The sequence below is a fragment of the Lagenorhynchus albirostris genome, chromosome 3, assembly GCF_949774975.1.
Source record: "Lagenorhynchus albirostris chromosome 3, mLagAlb1.1, whole genome shotgun sequence".
Classification (NCBI taxonomy): Eukaryota; Metazoa; Chordata; class Mammalia; order Artiodactyla; family Delphinidae; genus Lagenorhynchus; species Lagenorhynchus albirostris.
The window spans coordinates 99,134,443-99,156,684 of NC_083097.1; the positions used below are offsets into that span (position 1 = coordinate 99,134,443).

Sequence of the window (22,242 nt, forward strand, 5' to 3'; positions counted from 1 at the left end):
CTCTAATGCCAACCCTGAAACCTTGAAGTATCTTTATTTTTATTCTTTGCAGTTTAACATTTACAGAAGTAGTATAAGCTGAATTTTGTATTCCCACAAATAACTTAGATCATTTAGTCAGTTAATTTCTTCCAAATCTGCTTCCTTTTTATGAAAATATTTAGGGATATTTTCCAATATGAAAACCTTAAGCTCATGTGATCCCTGAGCCACAATTATCAGTATTCCTAATTATTCCACAATCTAACCATAGCTTCCTTGTATGTGAGGCTAAGGAAAACCTCCTGGAATCACTGAACGCATTATCCTTTCTTTACATATCCCTTTGTTTCACTCCCATTGGCACATTCTCCGTAGATCTGAGTAGCCACAATTACTTAGAAAGATGACTAAATTTCAAGTTTGAGATAACACATTTCTCCTTTGCTCCTGATGTTAGGTGTGGATGTTCTTAGACTTTTGATTGATGTCATGCTGTCCTCTCACCTCCAAATATGTGCAAACAATGTGTCCCTCTAGTCCTACTTTCTTTCATTTTGCTTTCCCCTTAATTCCATCATGCCTGTGGTCATAATTCCTTTAGTTGCAATATGATACTGTGAAATCGTTTCAGCAAAACATAGAAGTGTAATTTCAAGGAATACAGTGTATTCCTTGTATGGTTAATTTACTCATCTCTCACTTGGCTGCAATATCCTCTAACTCAACAAGCAAATAAACTGCAGCAGCTTTCAATGTGTTCTCCACATGGCAGCTGTTAAGAAATTCTCCTTTTATTTCTTTCTAACTTTATTTAAGTAGTGATATTTATTTTATTTTCAAATTATAAAAGATTTTACACATGACATAAAATAAATACTGTATCAAATATAACCCAAACTTAACAAATGTTAACACTTTATCATAATTACTTTATATTAAGTTTTAAAAGAAATAAAATATTTCATCTATATAGCTGATGCCTTCTGACAGTCTTTCCCCTTCCTCCTTGCCTAAACTTAATGTCTATCATTTATTTTCATGTTGTATAAACTAAAACATCTGTGCTTCTACATATAAACAATACATACATATTGGATACATATAGAGATATATATTTTTAAACTTTTATGTTCAACTGAAGATTTTTGAGATTTATCCCTGTTGATAAATATAGCTGTAGTTACTTCATTTGAACTAGTTTGTATTTACATACATCACTTACTAATAGATATTGAGGTTGTTTCCAGTTTTTTGCTATGGCAAAACAAACAACACCAAAAAAAAAACCTAAAAGAAACATCCTTTTGCTGTTTCAACCCTGTGCACATCTCTTAGAATTTCTCCAGAACAGTCTAGGCTTTGTGCCTAAAATACCTGTACGGTAGGGTAGGGTAAGCACCTTATACAATTTATAAGATATTGTCTAAAAATTTCCCAACACACTGAATTTACATTTGCACTGGCAATGTACAGAGTTCCCATTTACCCACCTCATCACCAACAAGTAGAACTATCAGGCTGGTTCGTTTTTCCTAAATTACTCAGAATGAAATACTTTCTCACTTTTCTTCAGTTTGCACTACGTTGATTACTAGTGAGATTGAGTATATGATTTTTGGAAATTCGGAGCATCCCTTATGTGAATTACTTCTTTATAACTTTTATCCCATTGTTTGAGCGTGTGTGTGTGTGTGTGTGTGTGTGTGTGTGTGTGTACATGAACTTTCAATTTTTGTTTCATTCATTTTTTTTCACCTGTTTGTATTGATACAATACTATTTGATTAAAACAGATTTCAGGGTTTTTTGCTCAGTATTAGTATAGCTGCATCAGTTTTCATTTGGTTATTTGCCTGCTATATCTTATTTCTTTCACTCTGTATTCAATCCTTCTGTGTCCCTTCTTGAATAAATTATTTTAATCTATTTATACTTGTTATGATTATTAATATTATTATTTTTTAAGTTTGGTTTTTTAAACTATCATGTGGGTTTGTTTCTATTTAGTATGCTTTTTTGGTTGTTTTCTTATTTTCTGCCATTTTTAGATTTGCCAAAATTCCCTTACTCACTTTTTAATCCTTATTTCGAAAGTTGTAAGTTTGTCTATTACTTCAGTAGTTGCCGTACAATTTTTCCCATGCATTCTTAACTTAATGAAGCCTAAAGCTAACCAGTGTCAGAGAGATATGATATGATTCCTTACACACACACACACACACACACACACACACACACACACAAATTCAGTGACCTTTACATGAAAAATTAGTATGTGCAAATGTCCTGGGGCAGGAAGCTGACTGGCAATTATGAGGGTCTGAAAGAAGACTGGAGAGGTTTGAGAACAGAAAGGAAAAGGGAATCTTAATAGATTTGAATATGGAGGGTCACTTAGGAGTGCTGTCTTGTACTGGCTAAAAAGGGCCAATTGTTTTATTTTCAGAAATCCTGTGAGCCAATTGTGAAATAACTATTATTGAAAACAAAAGTATATAAACATATATTAAATGGATTACATTAAAAAGGAAGATTTTTTTCTAATTATTCCTAGTCATTCCTAATTATTTTACTACATTTTAATATTTATCTGTACTCCTGAGTTTATGTCTATTCTACTGGTATGGTGGAAATACTTTATAATGATGCACCCCTGCAGGTTTCTTCCCAATTTCACATTTAGTGATGTTGCCTTTACTCACTTGAAGTCAACCATGGCAGGAGTTTACACCATGGAAACTGGCAAACTCTTCAAATCAGGACTCACTCACACCTCTAAGAACCCGTATTAAACACTTATCAGAACAACACTGAGTGAGACTGTACAGGACCTTAGAGACCATGTTAAGAATTGATATATATCACAGGAGAAATGAGCAGGCATTGAAAGGTTTTAAGCAAGGAATGACAAGAGCACAATTTTGTTTTTAGAAAGACCACTGAGATTACAGAAGTGAGAAGCAAGGCAGGGTGACTGGGTGGCTCCCATGGTAAGTAATAGTGCCTCAGGCTAGAATCAAAGAAAGGAAGATGGAGAGAAATGAATGGATTTAGGAGCTAAAACTGAAGACCTAGCTCTCATGGTACTAGTGTGAACCAATCACATAAGACACTCATGTAGAAGAAGTAAAATCTCTGAGTCCTCTCTAACTTCTTGTTGGTAATGATATTTTCATTTTGAGCCCAATTGTGCCACCATGTGTCAAAGAGCCAACTTCACAGTTGAACAAACTTAAGCCTGAATAAGAGAGGGGGGAAAAGTCTACATATGGAAACGTTAGATGAGGGGACTCATTCCATTGAAAAATAAATTACTTTTAAAGTAATCCATAACTTTTCTTTCCTCCTGTAGGCATACTAGTACATGTATGGTAGCCATGAGAATAGCCTCTAAGATCTCTGACTGCAGGGAGTGTAAATGATAGAGGGTCAACTTCTGGGTTCTGAAATTGAGCATTTGCCCTGAGGTCAAGCTTCCCACAAGTTGCCCCAGATAATGACTTAACAGGGCAGAGACACTAAGCAACCCTGTTAGAAGAGGTGCCAGATTCAACCAGAAGTTAGAGAGGACTCAGAGATGTTACTTCCTCCACATGAGTGTCTTATGTGATTGATTGGTTCACACTAGTACCATGAGAGCTAGGTCTTCAGTTTTAGCTCCTAAATCCATTCATTTCTCTCCATCTTCCTTTCTTTGATCCTAGTCTGAGCCACTATTACTTACCATGGGAGCCACCCAGAGTCACCCTGCCTTGCCTAAATTTATTGAATGAAAACATTAAGAACACTGGAATACACCACTCAGTATTAGTCAAGGTTCCCATAACAGATTATAGCGAGACAGGAAGATATTGTTTGTAGTATATTTTGCTTCGGGTCATTCTTCAACACAATTACCTTGTCCTTTCCACCAGGTGGTTGACCAGATTGATACCCTGACTTCTGACCTACAGCTGGAGGATGAGATGACCGACAGCTCCAAAACGGACACCCTGAATAGTAGCTCAAGTGGGACAACAGCCTCCAGCATAGAGAAGATCAAAGTGCAGGCCAACGCCCCCCTCATTAAACCCCCAGCCCACCCGTCTGCTATCCTCACCGTCCTGAGAAAGCCAAACCCTCCCCCTCCCCCTCCACGGTTGACACCTGTGAAGTGTGAAGACCCGCAAAGAGTGGTGTCCACTGTCAATCCGGTAAAGACCAATGGCACCCTTCTGCGAAACAGAGGCTTCCCAGGGGCACCAAACAAAATTCCAAACGGAGACGTTTGCTGCAAACCCAGCAGTAACTTGGACAAGGCTCCAGTGCAGCCTCTGATGCACAGACCTGAAAAAGACAGGTGCCCCCAAGCAGGGCCTCGGGAGCGAGTTCGGTTTAATGAAAAAGTCCAGTACCATGGCTATTGTCCTGACTGTGACACCCGGCATCACATAAAAAATAGGGAGGTCCACTCACACAGCGAACCTGTCCACCCACCAGGAAAGCTTCCTCCCCATGGCCCTGCCCAGCCTCCTCCCCCTCACCTCCCTCCTTTTCCACTAGAAAACGGGGGGCTGGGAATAAGCCACAGTAACAGCTTCCCCCCACTCAGACCTGCACCTGTGCCTCCTCCCACTGCACCAAAACCACAGAAGACGATCTTGAGGAAATCAACCACTACAACAGTGTGATGTATGCCATTTAAAAAAACTTTTTTGTTTTTTTTAACTCTTATATTATAAACATAAAATAATACGTAATGAGCACTTTCTACTCAAGCAATAAAAAGCCCAAATATATTTATCCTGCATTCAGCAGAGTGGCATAAAAAATCACCGGGTAAGTATGCAGTATGTTGTTTATGTCCTGGCTATACATTGTTTAAAAGTTACATCATGAAACCACAGAATAATGGAATAGCTGAATATATTGTTTTTTCAATTGACCTGTGTCAAACTGTGACCTGTAGATTTCAAATATTTTGATTTACCATAAGAGATGGGATTAGATTCATTTTATTCATGCCTAACTTATCTATGCATTAAGAACATGCCGTACTTTGACCTAATGCTTTTTAATAAGAAATTTTAATACTGAAAGACTATTTTATTATTTTTTCTAAAGATGTTTGTCACTAGTTTTGCATTATTAAATGCTGAGGATAATACCAGAACATTTATTTTCTATACTATACAATTATGACTATATGTTCACCTATATATGTAATGAAAGATTTTGGTCTGTGGAAATATCATATGTCAATAAACAATGGTAAATAATGGCAAAACCAAATGTTCCTCAGAATTAAAATGAAGCAGTGGTTCATTTAGTTCCACGTTAGTTTACATCAAAATGGAGAGCACCTCTGACAGAGTTTGGAGATCACAGTGAGTATATGTCAGAATTTTTCAAATTAAATATCATAATCCAGATTCTCAATAGAACTGTAAATATTTTCATATGATTTGCCTCCATTTTGGTACCTCAGGGATGACCTGTTGCAGGCCAACCCCTTTAGGTCCTCCCCACTCTCAGCATGCCTCCAGGTCAATGCATAAACCAGCTCATTGAAGCTGTAGGGTGACTTTGCTCCTGCTATCAGCAAGCTCTCTGCCTTCTTGAGGAATTCCCCCATTTACAGGAGAATCCTAGAGGAAAATAAAGATGTTTATGGAACAGGATATTTTTAGCATTCGCCTTAAGCTGATCCTCCCTCAGAGCTGAAATATGCCAGGGTTTTTGTTATTCTATAGAAGGAAGAGAGGAAATCCTTTCCTCCTAACATCCAATAAATGTGCTTCTCTTTAGTCTAATTTGCCAACTAAAGTCACACTTACCCATGGACAAAAGTTCACTTCCTAACTACCATGATTTGGACTGATCCTATGATTTGTCCTGGAGTTAGAAATGAGTTTACTCCCTTAGATTCATGATGACAGGTAAATGCCTGAGCAAAATGTGGTCATTAAGTGGCAGGAGTAGAAGGAGTCATCTTTGGTGGAGATTTGATTATTATGCAACTTAAAAAAGAATACTGTAATACTTTTGAATATTTGGCTTTTGATCGTAAAACTTGAACTTTTGCTACTACAGGAAAGTAGTCTTCAGTCATATTTCTTTGTTGCCTTTTTCATGTTATAGCATCATAATTTGGAGTACTGTTTTTGAACAGCTTCCTATTTAAAATGATAATATATTTTAGGCATAATTCCCTAAAGAAAATAGGTTTATTTTTTAAAGGAACAATCAAATGAGTAAAAATAGTGACGTCACGTTGAAAATGTACTCAACATGATTTTTGTTCTGTGTGTGTTGGACATGAAGATAATGCAAGCAGAATAAATCCAACTTTTCAGAAAGTTACAAAAGGCAAGACCAATAATCAAAGGCCAGAATCTAAAGTTTATTAACTATATGATCAGTATGTTTAATAGATGTGAGCCAGGTAAATAAATAATTGACATTGAATACCAAAATAACACATACATTCTAAACATTGTAATATGTTCATTTAGTCTTGATATAAATAAACCCAGGATTTTATCACCTTTCTAGATTTAAATATTTACATCCTTTCAAATATCCATCCAGTGTGAGGCCTTTTGATATTATAAAGTCTTTGAAGACATGAAGTTTTTTCCCTTCAGCCCATCTTTCTTTCACAGCCAATTACTGTGACCTAATAATTACATTATAGTGTGAGACTTTGACCCTTGTTGGTGTCTGGGAACCAACCTGGACCTCAAAGTAGAGCTTACTAACAGCCACATATCATCCACTGAGCAGATAACTCATTTGCAATAAAGCAAGTTGAATAAGTTGGATGATTTAAGCTGGTTGATTAAGGATATTTGAGCCAGATGCCTACACACAACCTCTGAGGTTCAAATCCATTTCTCTTCCTCAAATTATAGATGGAGTTACCCCATGAGAGACCATCTTTTTATGTTTGATTAGTGACATATGCCAAAACCACAACACCTGTTTTTATTTAACACATTTATAAGTAACTGTTGGCCTATAAAGCTGAGTTAAATCTCAACATAAAGAAGTTATAGTTATTGACCTTCTTCTCTTATGACAGTTTATTTATTACATAGTCAACATTAAATGTTAGATTACAGCAGTGTTGGGACATTCCTTTTAGTTTATTTGCTCCATATGTTCCTTTTTTTTTTTAACTAATGTATAGAATATATTGGGCCAATAGGTTTTTTTGCCTGATAATTCTTTAACATTCATTGGTAGTCATGTCTCTAAATATATATAAACTTGTAAAACATGGAAACCAGTTAACATAGAGTGTCATAATATTTGCCTGGAAACTTGTAATTAAAGTGTCATAAGTGGCAGTGCGGTTTTTGTAATCAGCCAACATTGCTTTCAAAATTTAAATTCTGAAATGCAAGCTCTGCACATCATGCATTAAATCATCATAAAACATGGTCTATATTTTCTCTTCATGAAGATACCAAAGCAGAAATGTTGTTTTCAAATCTTTAAGGGCAGGTTCTTTTTTCACAACATGGCTTTAACACTTTTATTCACACATAGAGTAGTGTACCAAAAAGTTGGCCTCAATACTCCTTTGAAGGTGATGTTTCTACAAAATGTAAAATGGTAGTACTGCTATGAAATCATCTATTCCTAGTGAAAGGTAGAATATAGTTCAAAAAACTGTATCCATTAATTAAATTGAAATAAGAAAAATTTTCTCTTGTTATTTTATTTTTTTATTGTTTTTAATTTTTATTATTTTTTTAAATATCTTTATTGAAGTATAATTGCTTTACAATGGTGTGTTAGTTTCTGCTTTATAACAAAGTGAATCAGTTATACATAGACATATGTTCCCATATCTCTTACCTCTTGCATCTCCCTCCCTCCCACCCTCCCAATCCCACCCCTCTAGGTGGTCACAAAGCACTGAGCTGATCTCCCTGTGCTATGTGGCTGCTTCCCACTAGCTATCTATTTTATGTTTGGTCAGTGTATATATGTTTGGTAGGTCTCACTTTGTCCCAGCTTACCCTTCCCCCTCCCCATATCCTCAAGTCCATTCTCTAGTAGGTCTGTGTCTTTATTCCCGTCTTGCCCCTAGTTTCTTCATGACCATTTGTTTTTAGTTTCCATATATATGTGTTAGCATACGGTATTTGTTTTTCTCTTTCTGACTTACTTCACTCTGTATGACAGACTCTAGGTCCATCCACCTCACTACAAATAACTCAGTTTCATTTCTTTTTATGGCTGAGTAATATTCCATTTTATATACGTGCCACATCTTCTTTATCCATTCATCTGTTGATGAACACAGGTTGCTTCCCATTTTTGTGATGGGAGGTTATTGTATCTCCATTGATGAAAGGCAAAAAGAAAATAAAATTGACCAAAGTTCTCTTCCATCTCTCAGTGGTTTTAGGAGTCATAAAGGGAAATAAAACTGATATATTTTTTAGGCCATGCTTAAGCTAAATATAAAATATCTGCTCAAAAATACAGGGCATGCGAGAAGAGACATTCCCCACTCTTCAATTTGATAATATATTCATACCTCTTCTCATTAGTTTAATAGTAGTCTATGAAAAAAATGTCTGCTATTAACTGAAGTGATTTAATTAACCTAAAAATTCTTGTTTGAATTATGCCCACATCTAACTATTTAATGAATAAAGGAATAAGGCACTGTATTATATGGCTTTCTTTGGGCAGATCAGTAGTTCCTTTTAACATGACCAAGAACAGCAGCTACATAGTCTCTGAAACTATGCAAGGCCTTTTATCTACAGGTTCTAATTATAGCTCTTTTTGGATGTTCTGTGAAGAAAAGGCTGAGTAGTTCCACATGTAATTGCACTGGGAATGGTGTAATCAAGTCATGAATCACTGCCTTGACTGAATTTTTTCCCGTGGGATATATGCAATAATGCAATGTTTTTGTGATTGTCCTGATTCAGTTTTTTTCTGCAGTTTCTCTGTTGGTAGCACATTTTGCTGTAATGTACACTCAAATTTGTAGCAAAATATTGCATTGTTGTGCATTGGTACATACTGATGATTTCTAAGTGAGGAAATGATTTATGAACAATAAAATTCTGTATCACATATTTAAGTGCACAGAATCTGACAATTACTAGATAGCAAAATCACATGACATTTTCTAGGAACTGTGACACTGTATTCAGATTTTTAGACTAAACATTTTTGAATTTTAGAGTTGTGTAAATTGCCTGATTCTGAAATAATGACAGATGTGAGACTACCGTTAGGGCAGGCAGCAGTGTTGAACATAAAACTGCATTAGCCGTATTTTAGTGGAACATCAGTTATGTAGGGTGTCATTTCATTGAAAGCACTTGGATTTATCCCTCTGGTCTTTTTCGAAAAACCTGAAGAAGGTCTGCAAATAACCCTCTCTTTAAAATGTAGTTAAATCAACAATGGATATAGAATTATGTGAAGGTCAAGCGAAAATACGTAGGAAATATTGCTTATGATTTATGACTTCTAGACTGATCAACGATAAGTAAACTAATATGTTAACTGCTTTCTGAAATTTTACATACATTATTTTTTTCTAAGTCTCATATGAATGTATAAAATAGATATTATTATCCTTATTTACAAGTGAAGAAATCCAGGACCTCAGTTTCAGTGTTTTGCCAAAACTGACCCCTTAGTAAGTGGCTGGCATTTTAGTGCCAACAGGACTTCCCATACTTTTTTCCCCACAGCATCACCGTTTAATTGTGTTCTTCATAGCTCTGAACTTTGCAATTTTTTCCCCTTTGTTCTGAGGAGTTATTTTGACACTCAGAAGGGGTTACCTAATGTTATTTTGACATTCTCAATATGTTTGATCTTTGCAGAATGTGAGAGGGATTTCAGGCAATTTCACTACCGTCAGAAATGAATGAGCTATTGAATAATGCAAGCCTCATTTTGTCATGTATTATACCAGAGGCTTTACCTTTCCGGTAAAACCTTTTCTCTTAAGTTCAAAGGCTGTCTATTATTTTGGATTTTTTTCCCAGAGAAGTTCTGATTCCACAGTATTAATGCCATTTGAAACTAACTGTGTCATTTGTATTACTGGTATTTCATTTGTGAGTTTCATGTGTCTAAGGTTGACCCCTACAGCTAAAAATAGCAATAGATCCACTCTGTGGAACCACCAAAGAACCAGTGCATTAGAGCTCTAATAAAAGCATTTCCATCCTTTTGTTATTAGACTATAGATATGATTTTTCCACTGTTTGATAATGTAGTTGTCAATTCTCCTCGCCACCAAAGGGAATTTGGACCAGCTAAATAAAACAATGTGTGCCCTTGGGTAGGTTAGAGTTGATGTTGACAATATATTATATCTAACACTTATCAAGGGCTTGCATTGTGTCCTTCTTCTATGTGTTTTGTATGTGTTATTTTTCCCTCATAACATTTTTCCCTCCTAACAACACAATGTCTTAGACCCTATTATTATCCATATCTTACAAATGAGGAAACTATCTCACTGCTGTTCAAGGTCATAGAGCCAGGAAGTGGTCAAGCCAGGATTTTAAGGCAGGCAGTCAGCCTCCACAGCCCACGTTCTCCACCACCTTTCAGAACTGCCCAAAGCACGGCCCCTGCGTTGTGCACAGGTCATCTGTAGAGCTTACAGTCATTTCACTGAAACTTGCTTGAAAGTTGTTGGAAGATATAAGAACATAAGTCAAGATAGACTAGTGCATAAGACTAGTTCATGCTCTGGTAGCAAACAACTCTAGTATCTCAGAGGCATCCGAGTTATTTCTCATTCATTCAAAGTTCACCCTGAGTCCAGGAGATTCTCTAGGGCAGGTGTACCTCAGGCAGTCATTCATCGATCCAGGCTGTGTTGAATGTGTGGCTCCACCACCCGGTCATGCATCCTCTTCCAAAACCACCACAACAGAAGAAGGGAGACTGGAGAATCTTAGCTGTGCTTTTTCCTCAGTCCTTGTTCGTGTCATTGGCCAACACTAGTGATGTGGCCCTTCCTGTTGTCCCCATGTGCTCAAGAAAGGGAAGGAGATCCACATATAGGTGAGGACCGATCATGCCAACCATGGTTTCCAAAGGAGTAATTTTTTGGCATGTGTATAATTTGAATATATTATAGACCTCATTTTCTTTCCTTTTCATATTATTTGATGTTTGTTTAATCTAACCATAAATTGTGATGCCATCTTAGTTTAAACAAAGATGGAGAGATAAGAAGTGAAACTAACAACAGCCTTGCTTAAAACTTTATTGGAGGGAATTGACAGCATTTACGAAGATGAGGGATGAATTTTATCACAGTCATTAGCTACCATATTTGAATTCTGTCTGAGATTACTCGCCAACCTACATTTTTTAGTTAAGCATTTGAGAATTGCATACTAAATTTTCTTTAGTTAAATTTTTGAATAAAGACTTTTTCAGTAAATTAAGCTATTATATAAATAATTATTCCCATAAGGATAGATAAACCTTATTTGATACTTATTTATCCCAAATAATCAAAATATATGAAACTCTACTACAGAAATTTGTCATTGATAATGTAAATTATAACATGTGTTTATAATATTAATTATAGGGCAGTATATTAGGATAAAAGTGTAAGTTTGAAACCAGAAGGCCTGGATTTGAGTTTCAGTTTTCCCATCTCCCATGTGTTCTTGGTCAAGTTGCTTAACCAGGTCTGAGGCTTGATTTCAAATGACGATAATGGTGCCACTCTTTTCTACCTAATAGAGTTCTTGAGTCATTAATTTCGTCCCTGTGTGTATTCTGGGCTCACCCAATCCTCCTTTACAAAGTAAGGGGTGAGAAGATTAAGACCAGCAGAAGGATGCTGCAATTTCACAAACCCCAAGTGAATGTCTACAGCATCAGGATCATAAGCTTCCGCTCTTCTTCGGCAGCAGTGCTGAAAGGTAAAATGGATGAGGCAACGCCAATAGGCAGTTTTAGGATTCAAGAAGTCTGTAACCTTCAGCACAATTGAATAGGCAAAATCACCAAATCATTCCACCTTATTCTTTGCATAGGTCAGAAACACCTCCCAAACTCTTCCTCTAGGTTGGAACTAAGTAAATTATGTATGGCAGCATAGCTAATTACTATTTACTCTATGTCTTGTTTTAAATTCCATTATGTTATTTGTATGGGATGAAAGCTCTGCTGACACAGAATGAGTTACACACAAAGTTCAGTCATAGCTTCTGCTTTATTTGCTCAAACTCCCACTATTTTTCAGCTCATGTCTCCCTTCTGGACACAAAAATATAAGTGATGTGCATTTCCCCTGCCTTATTTTGCCTAAATCTTCATGAGGTACTCACTCCCCAAACTGCCTGGTTTCGCACATTTTATTTCTCCTAGAGTAACATTAACATTGATACACTAGCCATACCCCAATAGCACCCAATTTCCTAACATTTTTTTCTCTGTATCCAGAGGATACCACCTTCCAAAATGTTGTTATAAGGCCCTAATGATTTAATGAATGTGAAAATACTTTGCTGACAGTAAAACCTCACACAAATGCAGGCACTGTTATCAATTTATAGTACTTCTTACCAAATTACCATGTTCCTTTTTAATCTGGTGGGTTGATTTGTCTTTGCCTAGGTTGATGCTAATGATATTTTATTCATCTCATTTATAAAGTAATTATTTTACATCAATTTTTATAGTTACTATTATCAAGTAAGCCTAATGATTTTCTTAGAACCTTGTCAGTTCACATGTAGAACTCTCATTGTTGATTTATTAGATTTTGTGAATTAGTAAGCCAGAAAATGAACATGATAGATATTCAAGGTGACTACAACAGAGAACACAGTTTATTAAACTGTTTTGACAAGTATAGCTTAATTTTAATTATTTATAGTAATATGTAATAACACATGAGTAAATTCATGTAGAATATAATTTGTCAAACTAAAGTCTAATACCACTGAGCTTTTATAACTCCTAAAAATGGTCAAATAAGAGATTAAATCATCATTTGTTTGAAAGAGGAATGTCTGTGTTTGTGATTAAAAATATAATTTGTCAGTGATATTAGCAAAATTTGACAAAGCGTTAACTCTTATTTTGCTTTAAACAGTCTAGGATATACCTGAGGACATGTTTCAGTGAGGTACCTTCCAAAAGGACCAAGAACTAAAAGTTCTTTGATCACAGTGATTTATGGCTTAAGTATAAGTAAATAAATATCGCTAATAGTCCAAAATTATCATCTGAAACTATTACTTTCTAACAATTCAAACTGCTCTTTAGGACAAAAATGGAATATTTGGATTTATTTTACCTATTTTTTCCAAAACTTCATAGTTGTATCAAGTAATGACTGCATTTTGCTTGATATTTGAAGTACACTACTGATGTTCTGGGGTTTTTTTAATAGATTTTTTTTTTCTGAGTGGATTTATTATCAGTATTACAGAAAATATTAAAAAGAGCTCCTCTATACGACTTCCCAATAGACCTTCTGATCATCAAAGCTCCCATTTTCAACCGGATTTAACTTCTGCTTCTCCCTTGTTCCTTTTATTTTATTTTTTTTAAATGTTGAGCCTTCTTTTAATTAATTTATTTTTATTTTTGGCTGTGTTGGGTCTTTGTTTCTGTGCAAGGGCTTTCTCTATTTGTGGCAAGCGGGGGCCACTCTTCATCGCGGTGCGCGGGCCTCTCACTGTCGTGGCCTCTCTTGTTGAGAAGCACAGGCTTCAGAGGTGCAGGCTCAGTAGTTGTGGCTCACGGGCCTAGTTGCTCCGCGGCATGTGGGATCTTCCCAGACCAGGGCTCAAACCCGTGTCCCCTGCATTAGCAGGCAGGTTCTCAACCACTGCGCCACCAGGGAAGCCCTCCTTTGTTCCTTTTATCCAAGTAATTTGAATTTTTTGCCACGTCTTGTGTGTGTGTGTGTGTGTGTGTGTGTGTGTGTGTGTGTGTGTGTGGTAATGCCATTCCCACTCCCACTCTCCTCAGAGAGGCTTTTATCCCTTACATCCTGACATTACATTGCCTCCTGCTTGTCACTCATACTCTTGCCTCAGCTGCTAGTCCATTCTGCAGATATCCAACAGAGAAATTTTCCTTTCATCATTTCATCTCAATCCAGAAAATTTTGAAGCCTCGGGATCATCTACTATTTAAAATTCTTAACTGTGGGCTTGGCAGTTCTAGCAAAAACCCTTCCAAGGCTGCTTTTACGAGTGCCCAATCTAGGAAGCTCAACACTGAGAAGGCTGCTTCGGCCAAGTAGTCAAAATGACTAACCTCCCGGCAGTCCTTACTCAGTTCCTGTTGCTGCACCATCTCCTGGCCCCAGCCTGAAATAATTTCTCCTGTTTCAAGAGGGGAGCTTTTGTAAATCTTGTGCTGTAGACTTCCACTATTTATTTGAATCCTTTCATAACAAATAAAATAAATTTATAAAAAAACTGGTAAAATGGGTACAACACAGGTAAAAATTCAAAAGTATAAAACTTAAAAATGCCTTTGGAAAAAATAGCCAACTGTTAATTAAACAAATATGAAGTTAAATGTATATCACCTCTCAAATTAACAGTATGGTGGAAAGGCAATTATTTACCATCTACTCTCACTGGCAAAAAAACCCCATAGGATATTAGGGTAGAAGAAACTCAGTATGGTTAAATCCAGTCCCTTCACTTAATACGTTATAAAATTGACCTCTTAGTAGGACAAATAAACTCATGCAAATTCATGAACAGAAATGGAAGTTTCCTCACTTGATATGAAATTTATTCCTGGGAACTTAAAACAAGCAGTACCCAGTAGAAGACAGATTGCTGCATATTGGTGTGTGAGAAATGGAATCTTGGCAGAGAAGAAGAAATAAGTAAGAAAATTTGAGCTAGTAATGTAAAGTGTTATCACATATGCAGAAAGTGCTAGGCAAAGAGAAGGAAGGGAAGCAAAAAGAAAATTGAAATAAGGTAAGCAATTAAAATCTTGTACCTAAAAAGTGAGCTGAATACAATGGAATAAAATGAAGGCTATGCACTTAAATTAATACGTGAAAGTTTAGTTGTATTTTTTACTGCTTAGACTAAGGTTATATAGTATGCCACTATTTTATTTGACTTTTTTTTTTTTTAATTTGAAGATACACTCTGACAACAATGTGGGAGAAAGCCCTTTATCCTCCCAGGGATGTAGCCAGCTGATAAGAGTGATTAGTGAGAGTCAGGTGTGTCCTATAAATGTACTCATGAGAATGAGGCTTTTAGTTAGGTTTATATTCAGTCTTTCAACTGTATTCCTTCAGGATCCATTTTATCCTCAGCTTTATCCAAATCACTAGGATGATGTAGTTGGGGACAACTGAGTACTCTCAGCTGACAAGGACCACAGTGCCACATTCAAAGATAAAAGAGGTAAATATGATTTGCAACTGGAGTCTTATAGATGGCATTAGATTCTCCTTAAGCCACCCTAAACCTGGCTCCAGTTACTAGAATAAATATACAAGTTGTATGAGTTTTCTTCCCAGTGAGAAGATTCTAATTATTTTCCCATGGTTCTGTTCAGCACTTGCATCAAATTTATTTCCTAAGCCTAGAGAACTGAAGCCCCATGTTGTTTTGTTTTCCGTAGAGCGCCTATCCTGTGAACTGAGTCCGGAGCATACTATTGTGCTTGATAAAATCACTTTGATAAAGATCAGCAGCGCTCTCTATATATATTTGTTGATGGAATTCATAGAATGAACAATCAGTTGTGAAGTGTTTTATTGATTACCATTTTCTATAGCTTTTGCCATGGCTCTTATTTAATGTATTGTTCCTTGCAATGTTTGGGGAGATTGGAATGAAATTTGAAAAGGCTATTTTTATATCTTTGGTTCAGTGTGTTTGAGTTTCCTTACTGATAGTTAAAAAGTGTGACATTTACTTAGCTTAAAGCTATAAAGGTTAGCTCTCATAAACTTCCTAATCCATGAAATGAGGGAAGCTATTCTGGATTTCTTGTAACCTGTGGGCTGATATAAATAGTAGCTGATACACAGTAGTCCTTTAAACAACAGAGGAATGGAACTGCATCTGGCAGTATGTACTATCTTAAGGTATCTAGGTAATTTTCCATATTGAATTAGATACTAAGGATGCATCTGGGCTTATATAAGCAAACAGAATCGTGGGAGGTTTTTTTTTTCAGTGTCAAAATTCAAACACAGAAGCTAATATAAGAACACAGGTACTTACACTCCTTTCTGAACTTCCTAGGAAAACAGCTTCTTTATAAAAGGTGGGAGAGGAAACAAACACCAGTGAAGGTGGTAGAGAAGGATAAAAGATGCCTGTAGATTCTGAGCGGACAGTGCTGTGAAAAACAGAGTTTCCATCTGATCTTGCATCTTGGAAATGAGCCGGGATGGGGACAGGGTTTCCACGAGTGGGAAACTGACTCCATTGGCTTGAGGCTCTCTTTAATCTCCTTTCCTGGCCTACGGATGTGTTGCAAATCCGAAAGAATGCAGCGTTCCTATAAAAGAGTAGTGCTAATTGTACCAAAGGAAAACTGATGTTTTCCAGATGGAGAGATGAGAAATCTGAGAATATATGTTCTAAAAATTCTTAGAACTGGATGGTATAGAAACTAGAGCACCACCGTGCTGAGGAATATTTCAGATCTTGTGAGTCTATTCCTTTGCTTTCCAGATATACCAACGTGGCTCTCAGTGCTGGCTAAACATCAGAATCACCTGGGAAGATTTACACCCTGAGCCCTATCCTGAGCCAATTAAATCAGAGTCTCTTCATGCTCGGCCCAAACATTAGATTGTTTTAAAATTACCCAGGTGATTCTAGGATATCAGCATGTTAACCACTAAATAATAATATACAGAGAATGATACATCTGATATTAATTATTTCATCCTAATTGCAGCAGCATGAAATGAGTATTAATGGAGTCTGTTTACATTTTCCTTTTCCCATGTAAGCAAGAGACAGGAATGTACTTAGAAATCTATATTTTAAAGAGTTTATATGAAGCACTAAACTCTTATTTTGGTTAATGCAGCCTTAAAACAGTAATTTCTGAGCTAGAGATCCATTTAAGGTAAATTTAAAGTGAGGAATGTATGTCTTTATGTATTACCTTACCACTCAAAGTTTCTGTGATTTACTGCATCAATGGCTGTTTTAAAAAGTGAAAAGTAAAATTTGATATTAAATTGTGACAAAGACCAAAAGTTGAATTGCATGCATTTTAAGAATATTGCTTGAGAATCAGTAATGTACAAGGAATCAGTAGTTCTGATTATGAATATAGAATATTCTAATTTTATGACAGTAATTCATTGTTATGTGTTATTCAGATTTGCTGATGGTACAAGGAATCAGTAATTCTAAGCTGATTGTGAATATAGAATATTCTAATTTTATGACAGTAATTCATTTTTATATGTTATTCAGATTTGCTCATGGTGCATTTAAACTAAAGTATCAAATATAATATTCTGACATTGCTAGAAATCTTATATTATTCATGGCCTCTCTGAAATTCTACTTTCTATAAGTCATGCTGATTAATTATAACAAATTCATATGTATTTTGGTATTTTCCACATGTGATTTAAACAAACTTAAATGTCTGTATATTTCTTTCATTTTTACACAAAGGAAGTAGAAGTCAATTTTCAATTTGTTTAGAATTGTTTAGAAAAACATTCTTCATAACCTCTTCAAGATTATGTTTTCTATTATGTTTTTTTTTATAGTCAACTTATTGTTCACACTAGCTTTAACAAACTTTAAATTTTTCTTTATTCCTTTGTTTTTATGCTCCTTGGCTAAGGAAATAAAAGTTATTTTTGACATTCAGGACATAAGCTAGCAATAAGAACATAATCATTAAAAGTATTCAAATTCTCTATTAAATATTAAAGATAAAAATACTTATAATTTGTAGTGCTCTTTTCTGATCCTATGGTAATTACACTTAGAAATAAATATTGCCAGTTAATAAATTGAACTGGAGCCTGTCATAGGATGATGTGGATAGAAAAAAGTTGTAAAACATTTTATTTTAAAAATTTATCAAGTATTCCAATAGATCTTGATATGTCATTGACTGCTTATTCTATAACAGAAAAGTCACCTCTGAAAAAACACTTTTATTCAAAAATTCGCATATCTTTTATCATTCCCCTTTAAGGGCCATGTAGCAAAGTTTAGAGAAATGGAATCTAATTAAAATGGATGTAAAAATGGCTCCAAATAGTCTTAGGAGTGATCCTACTACAGAATAGAAAGCCATTTTCATATTCATGAAAATCAAACTGATAGTGACTTGTGTTTTATTTTTAACTCAGAGAGCAGCTTGGAAGGATTTCTTTGGGTTAACTCTGGAGCACGTTTAGACTCACTTGGTCTCTGAGATTTTACATTTAGTATTAATGAACATGCCATCCCCTTGCCTCCTGATGTAATGACGCTGATATTCCTGCTCCATGATTGTATCAGTTCCTAAAGAGAAAACTTTGTAGTTTGGCTTAGGGAGCATAATATTTGCCCTCTCTATTGGGAATCTGGTGTGGATAGCACTGTATCCTCTGGCCAGGATGCAGCTGTCAAAAAGCTCCATCACTGTTATAGGCACTAATGTGCAGACCATTCCGCTGGCCCAGCAGATGCTGGAAATAGAACTTGCTGTTAGATTCCTTGAATCTGTTCTTACATAAAAAACACAATGGATTTTTTTAAAGTTGTTTAACTACTATATCATACCAATATACCTGATCTTTGAAAAAAGACATTTGGGATTTTCAGGGATCTGTATTCAGAGAAGAATTGTGTTCTTTGAAAGAGAGGGAGATAGAGATAAAAGCAACATTTACTAAGCAACCGTTATTTGCGACGTTAGGTACTTTGTTTTTATTTCTGTAACATTTTATTTCATGAGAGAGACGGGTGGAATTCAAGCATCTATGGTAATACCAACTCCAATAAATCTGATTGGTTCTTAAATTGTTTTCTATAGTCGTATGTTTGACCCTTTCTTTTAATTAAAAAGAAAAAAGATTCAAAGTAATTTAAAAATAATGTTGGGTATCTTTCATATACTATTTTATTTAATCCTTATAACAACACTTGTCAAAGAAAAATAGCTCTGACAGGTTAAACAGGCAAGAATGACTATTCAAGGCTATTGCAACAAGGGACAAAGACTGAGCTCAGCTCAGCTGAAATAAGACAGGAGCATTTTTAGCTGTGATAAGCTGGTGGGAAGAACCTTCACTGGGTGAGGTTGGCCCACGTGATGAGCCACCTCTGTTTGCTAATCGCCTCCCACCCTTTCTCAGAGATTGGGAGATAAGGGCAGGGATGCTATCTTTCTTGATGGTTACACTTCAGAAATGGTGGCTCCATGTGGAGAAAGACATTCCTGGGTTTTAAAACTGCCAAGAGGCTGAGAGAAGATCCACATCTCAAAGGGCAGAGTGAGAACTTACTACTAACAATTTTCTAAAGTAAATTTCTAAGAAAAGGGAGGTCAGAGGAAGAACCCTGCCTAAAATTGAGTCAAGCTGAGCAGAATGTGAAGGCTGTCTTGATTACCTTTAAGAGAGACATTTATTCCCTTGTTACTAAGACCCTGAGGCTTGGAGAGGTTAAGTTTACTTATCCTAGGTCTCCCAGCTATCAAGTGACAGAGTTGTGACTAGACCATAATTTTGATCTGCTCCAAAACCTGTGAACGTTCCAGTACACTGCAGCCTTGTGAAAATACCAGACGAGAAGTCAACACTGGCCGCGTAAGAATTTTCAAAGAGTAAGTTCTTAATTATTTTCCTAAAGCTCTCCAGCTCCTTTAAGGAAAGGATTATCTCTGACAAAGTTTTGTTCATTTGAAACTATTGTATGCTACGTGTTCTATAGTTTTCAACAATCTGAATATTTTATTGACTCAAAGTAGATGCATCTGTAGGGCAAGAGCCATTTAATCTGCTTGCCTGTCATGTTCCTTATTTCTAATAAAGGCTTCTTACAGGCAGCAGATGATTCTCTTAGGATATTTGTGAAACAGCTGTAGGAAATTTCCATTTTTCTGTCAAATGAAAATCATTTGTTCATAGTACTTATGAGTTAAGATACCATTTTTGATAAAGGGAAGAAGAAAAAAGGAAAGTTAAGGGAAATAACTTCAACTATTAATAAATGGAGTTTCTTTCATTAAAATCTTAAGAGAAACAAGGTGTGAAAATGTTGTTAGGGGCTCTGAAGGATAAGGGGCAATTCTGTTGCATATCAGAATTAGGCGTGGCAGCTGGGAGGCATCACCAGGCTCAGATTCTTATGGTAGGGTATAAACTGATGACCCAGGGAGACTGAAGTAACCAACTGGTTACTGATCAGTTTTTAGCTTCTAAGAATGGAAGGAAGCATATAAGTTTCTCTGCACAGAATCAGCAACTATGAATATGTTTAATGTTTTTCACTTTAATAAATTTAGTCTTTTTTCAGGGTTTCTGATGACAGTAAAGATACCTTTTACCCTCAGCAAAATCTCGAATTTAGTAACTGCCAGGATTAATCCTTCACCTTTCCCAGCGATTCATTTACTGTAAGAAACATGGTCAATGTTGTTCATTCCTTGCTTTTAATCTTAGGATGTTTGAAAGACAAGAGGCTTTTTTTTTTTTTTTTGGATAATGAGTGTATCAAAAGCTAGAAAATTCCAACCAATGTTTTAATCATGTCTATCATTTATTTATTTCAACTTTTCAATAGAATAGTGATTACTCATTTTTCTTCTATCAAAAGGGTCATTTTCTTTCACAATAGTGCTAATGAGCTCCTGGTTGGATTTTAACTGTCAGGAAATGATTTCCTTAGGATACCTTAAATGAAATTATCTTAAAACATCTTTACTTGAATATGCCAATGTTCTAGTAAACCTAAGACAGGGAAAAGCTAAAGATGCTGTTATTGTGGAGGAAATAAAGTGGATAGGGTAAAGAAGACACTCGTGATTTTATGAGGTACAAGGAGCCATTATCAAGTACTGTAAACACTAGGAGAAAGATTATTATGGGTTGTATTAAGCATATCGATTTCAGAAGGAGATCAGAATTAAACTAAATGTACATGCATAGCTTCAGATTTTTAAGAGTTTGGGAAAAGCAAGCAGAATTAAAGAAGGTGCACGGGCATTATCAAACACATTTAGTTTAAATTAGCATTTAGTTATAATGGTATCTTCAGGACATTTTTGACTAATTACCTGCAAATGATGCCAACACTTATAGTGAGATTTTTTCAGGGAAGAATTTTATCATTGTCTGTTCAAAATATCTTCTGCATTAATTTTCAGTCTTTAGCATTCCCTTCAGAAATCTTTATAATTACATCTAATCATGTGTATGATAGTCTCTACCTGGCAAAATTTATACTGAAAATAAACAATTTTTTATTAACTCTATGATCTTAGTTTGATATTTCAAAACCAGGACAATGGCCTGATTTAAACAGTATGAGTTTTGGTGATGGTTTATTATCACATTCACAGTGGTTTGTTACAAGTTGATATACTTAAGTGTTTTGAATTTATAAAATGTTTGTCCTTCTAGAAACAAATACTGATTTAGTAATATCACAGCTGTCTTGAAACAAGGATATTCTTTCTCTCTCACGATACTGGAATTTTTTCAATCTATATTTTGGAAGGAAGACTTACAATTTGCATTTCTTTGTACAGCTTTATTCTTTCAGGCATTTGCCCCAAATGGACTATAGAATTTCTAAGTTTTCAGGAAGATTAAATTTTACAAAAGTAAACAGACTACAACTTGATGACTTGTAGAGGGAATGGGGCACTGGATGGGACACTTAATTGGGTACATATCTCAGTTTAATCCTTGCTAGCCCATCTGCCTCCAAATTCCAAGTAGTGTTGATCTATCCTGGAGAAGTTGGGGCTATAGGAAGTCCTAAAGGTGAGAATTTCTGTTAGCCCACAATTGTTAAGCAAGACACAGTATTATGGTGACTCTAGAAGGCATAGAAATAGATGTTTTAGAATTTAGAGATTATTTGGGCCAAATTCTCCATTAAACATGAAGAACTGAACCCAGGACTCTTAACTTCCTATTAAGTATGCTTTTCTTCATTATTCCAAAAGTGGAAAGTAAGTCATAAATGGAATTTGACGTGACATGTGTTGGAGAGCCAACATCAGGGCAACTGTAGAAGTAGTTCATGTGCACTCACTGATGCCTCAATGCAAAGTG

The 22,242-nt window shown here is 35.7% G+C and overlaps 1 protein-coding gene across 5 annotated transcripts in view; it reads left to right on the forward strand.

The window, feature by feature from the left end:
* The window catches only part of PRR16 (proline rich 16), a 269,705-nt gene that overhangs the window by 164,975 nt on the left and 82,488 nt on the right, over positions 1 to 22,242 (forward strand). For 3 of the 5 annotated variants that reach the window (XM_060146204.1, XM_060146206.1, XM_060146207.1), the window contains one exon: positions 3,896 to 5,209. In XM_060146204.1, the coding sequence (XP_060002187.1) occupies positions 3,896 to 4,651 (756 nt within the window). In that variant the 3' untranslated portion in view covers positions 4,652 to 5,209. Of the gene's footprint in view, positions 1 to 3,895; positions 5,210 to 22,242 lie in introns of those variants that run through there. The other 2 variants (XR_009539880.1, XM_060146205.1) reach the window with 2 other exon arrangements.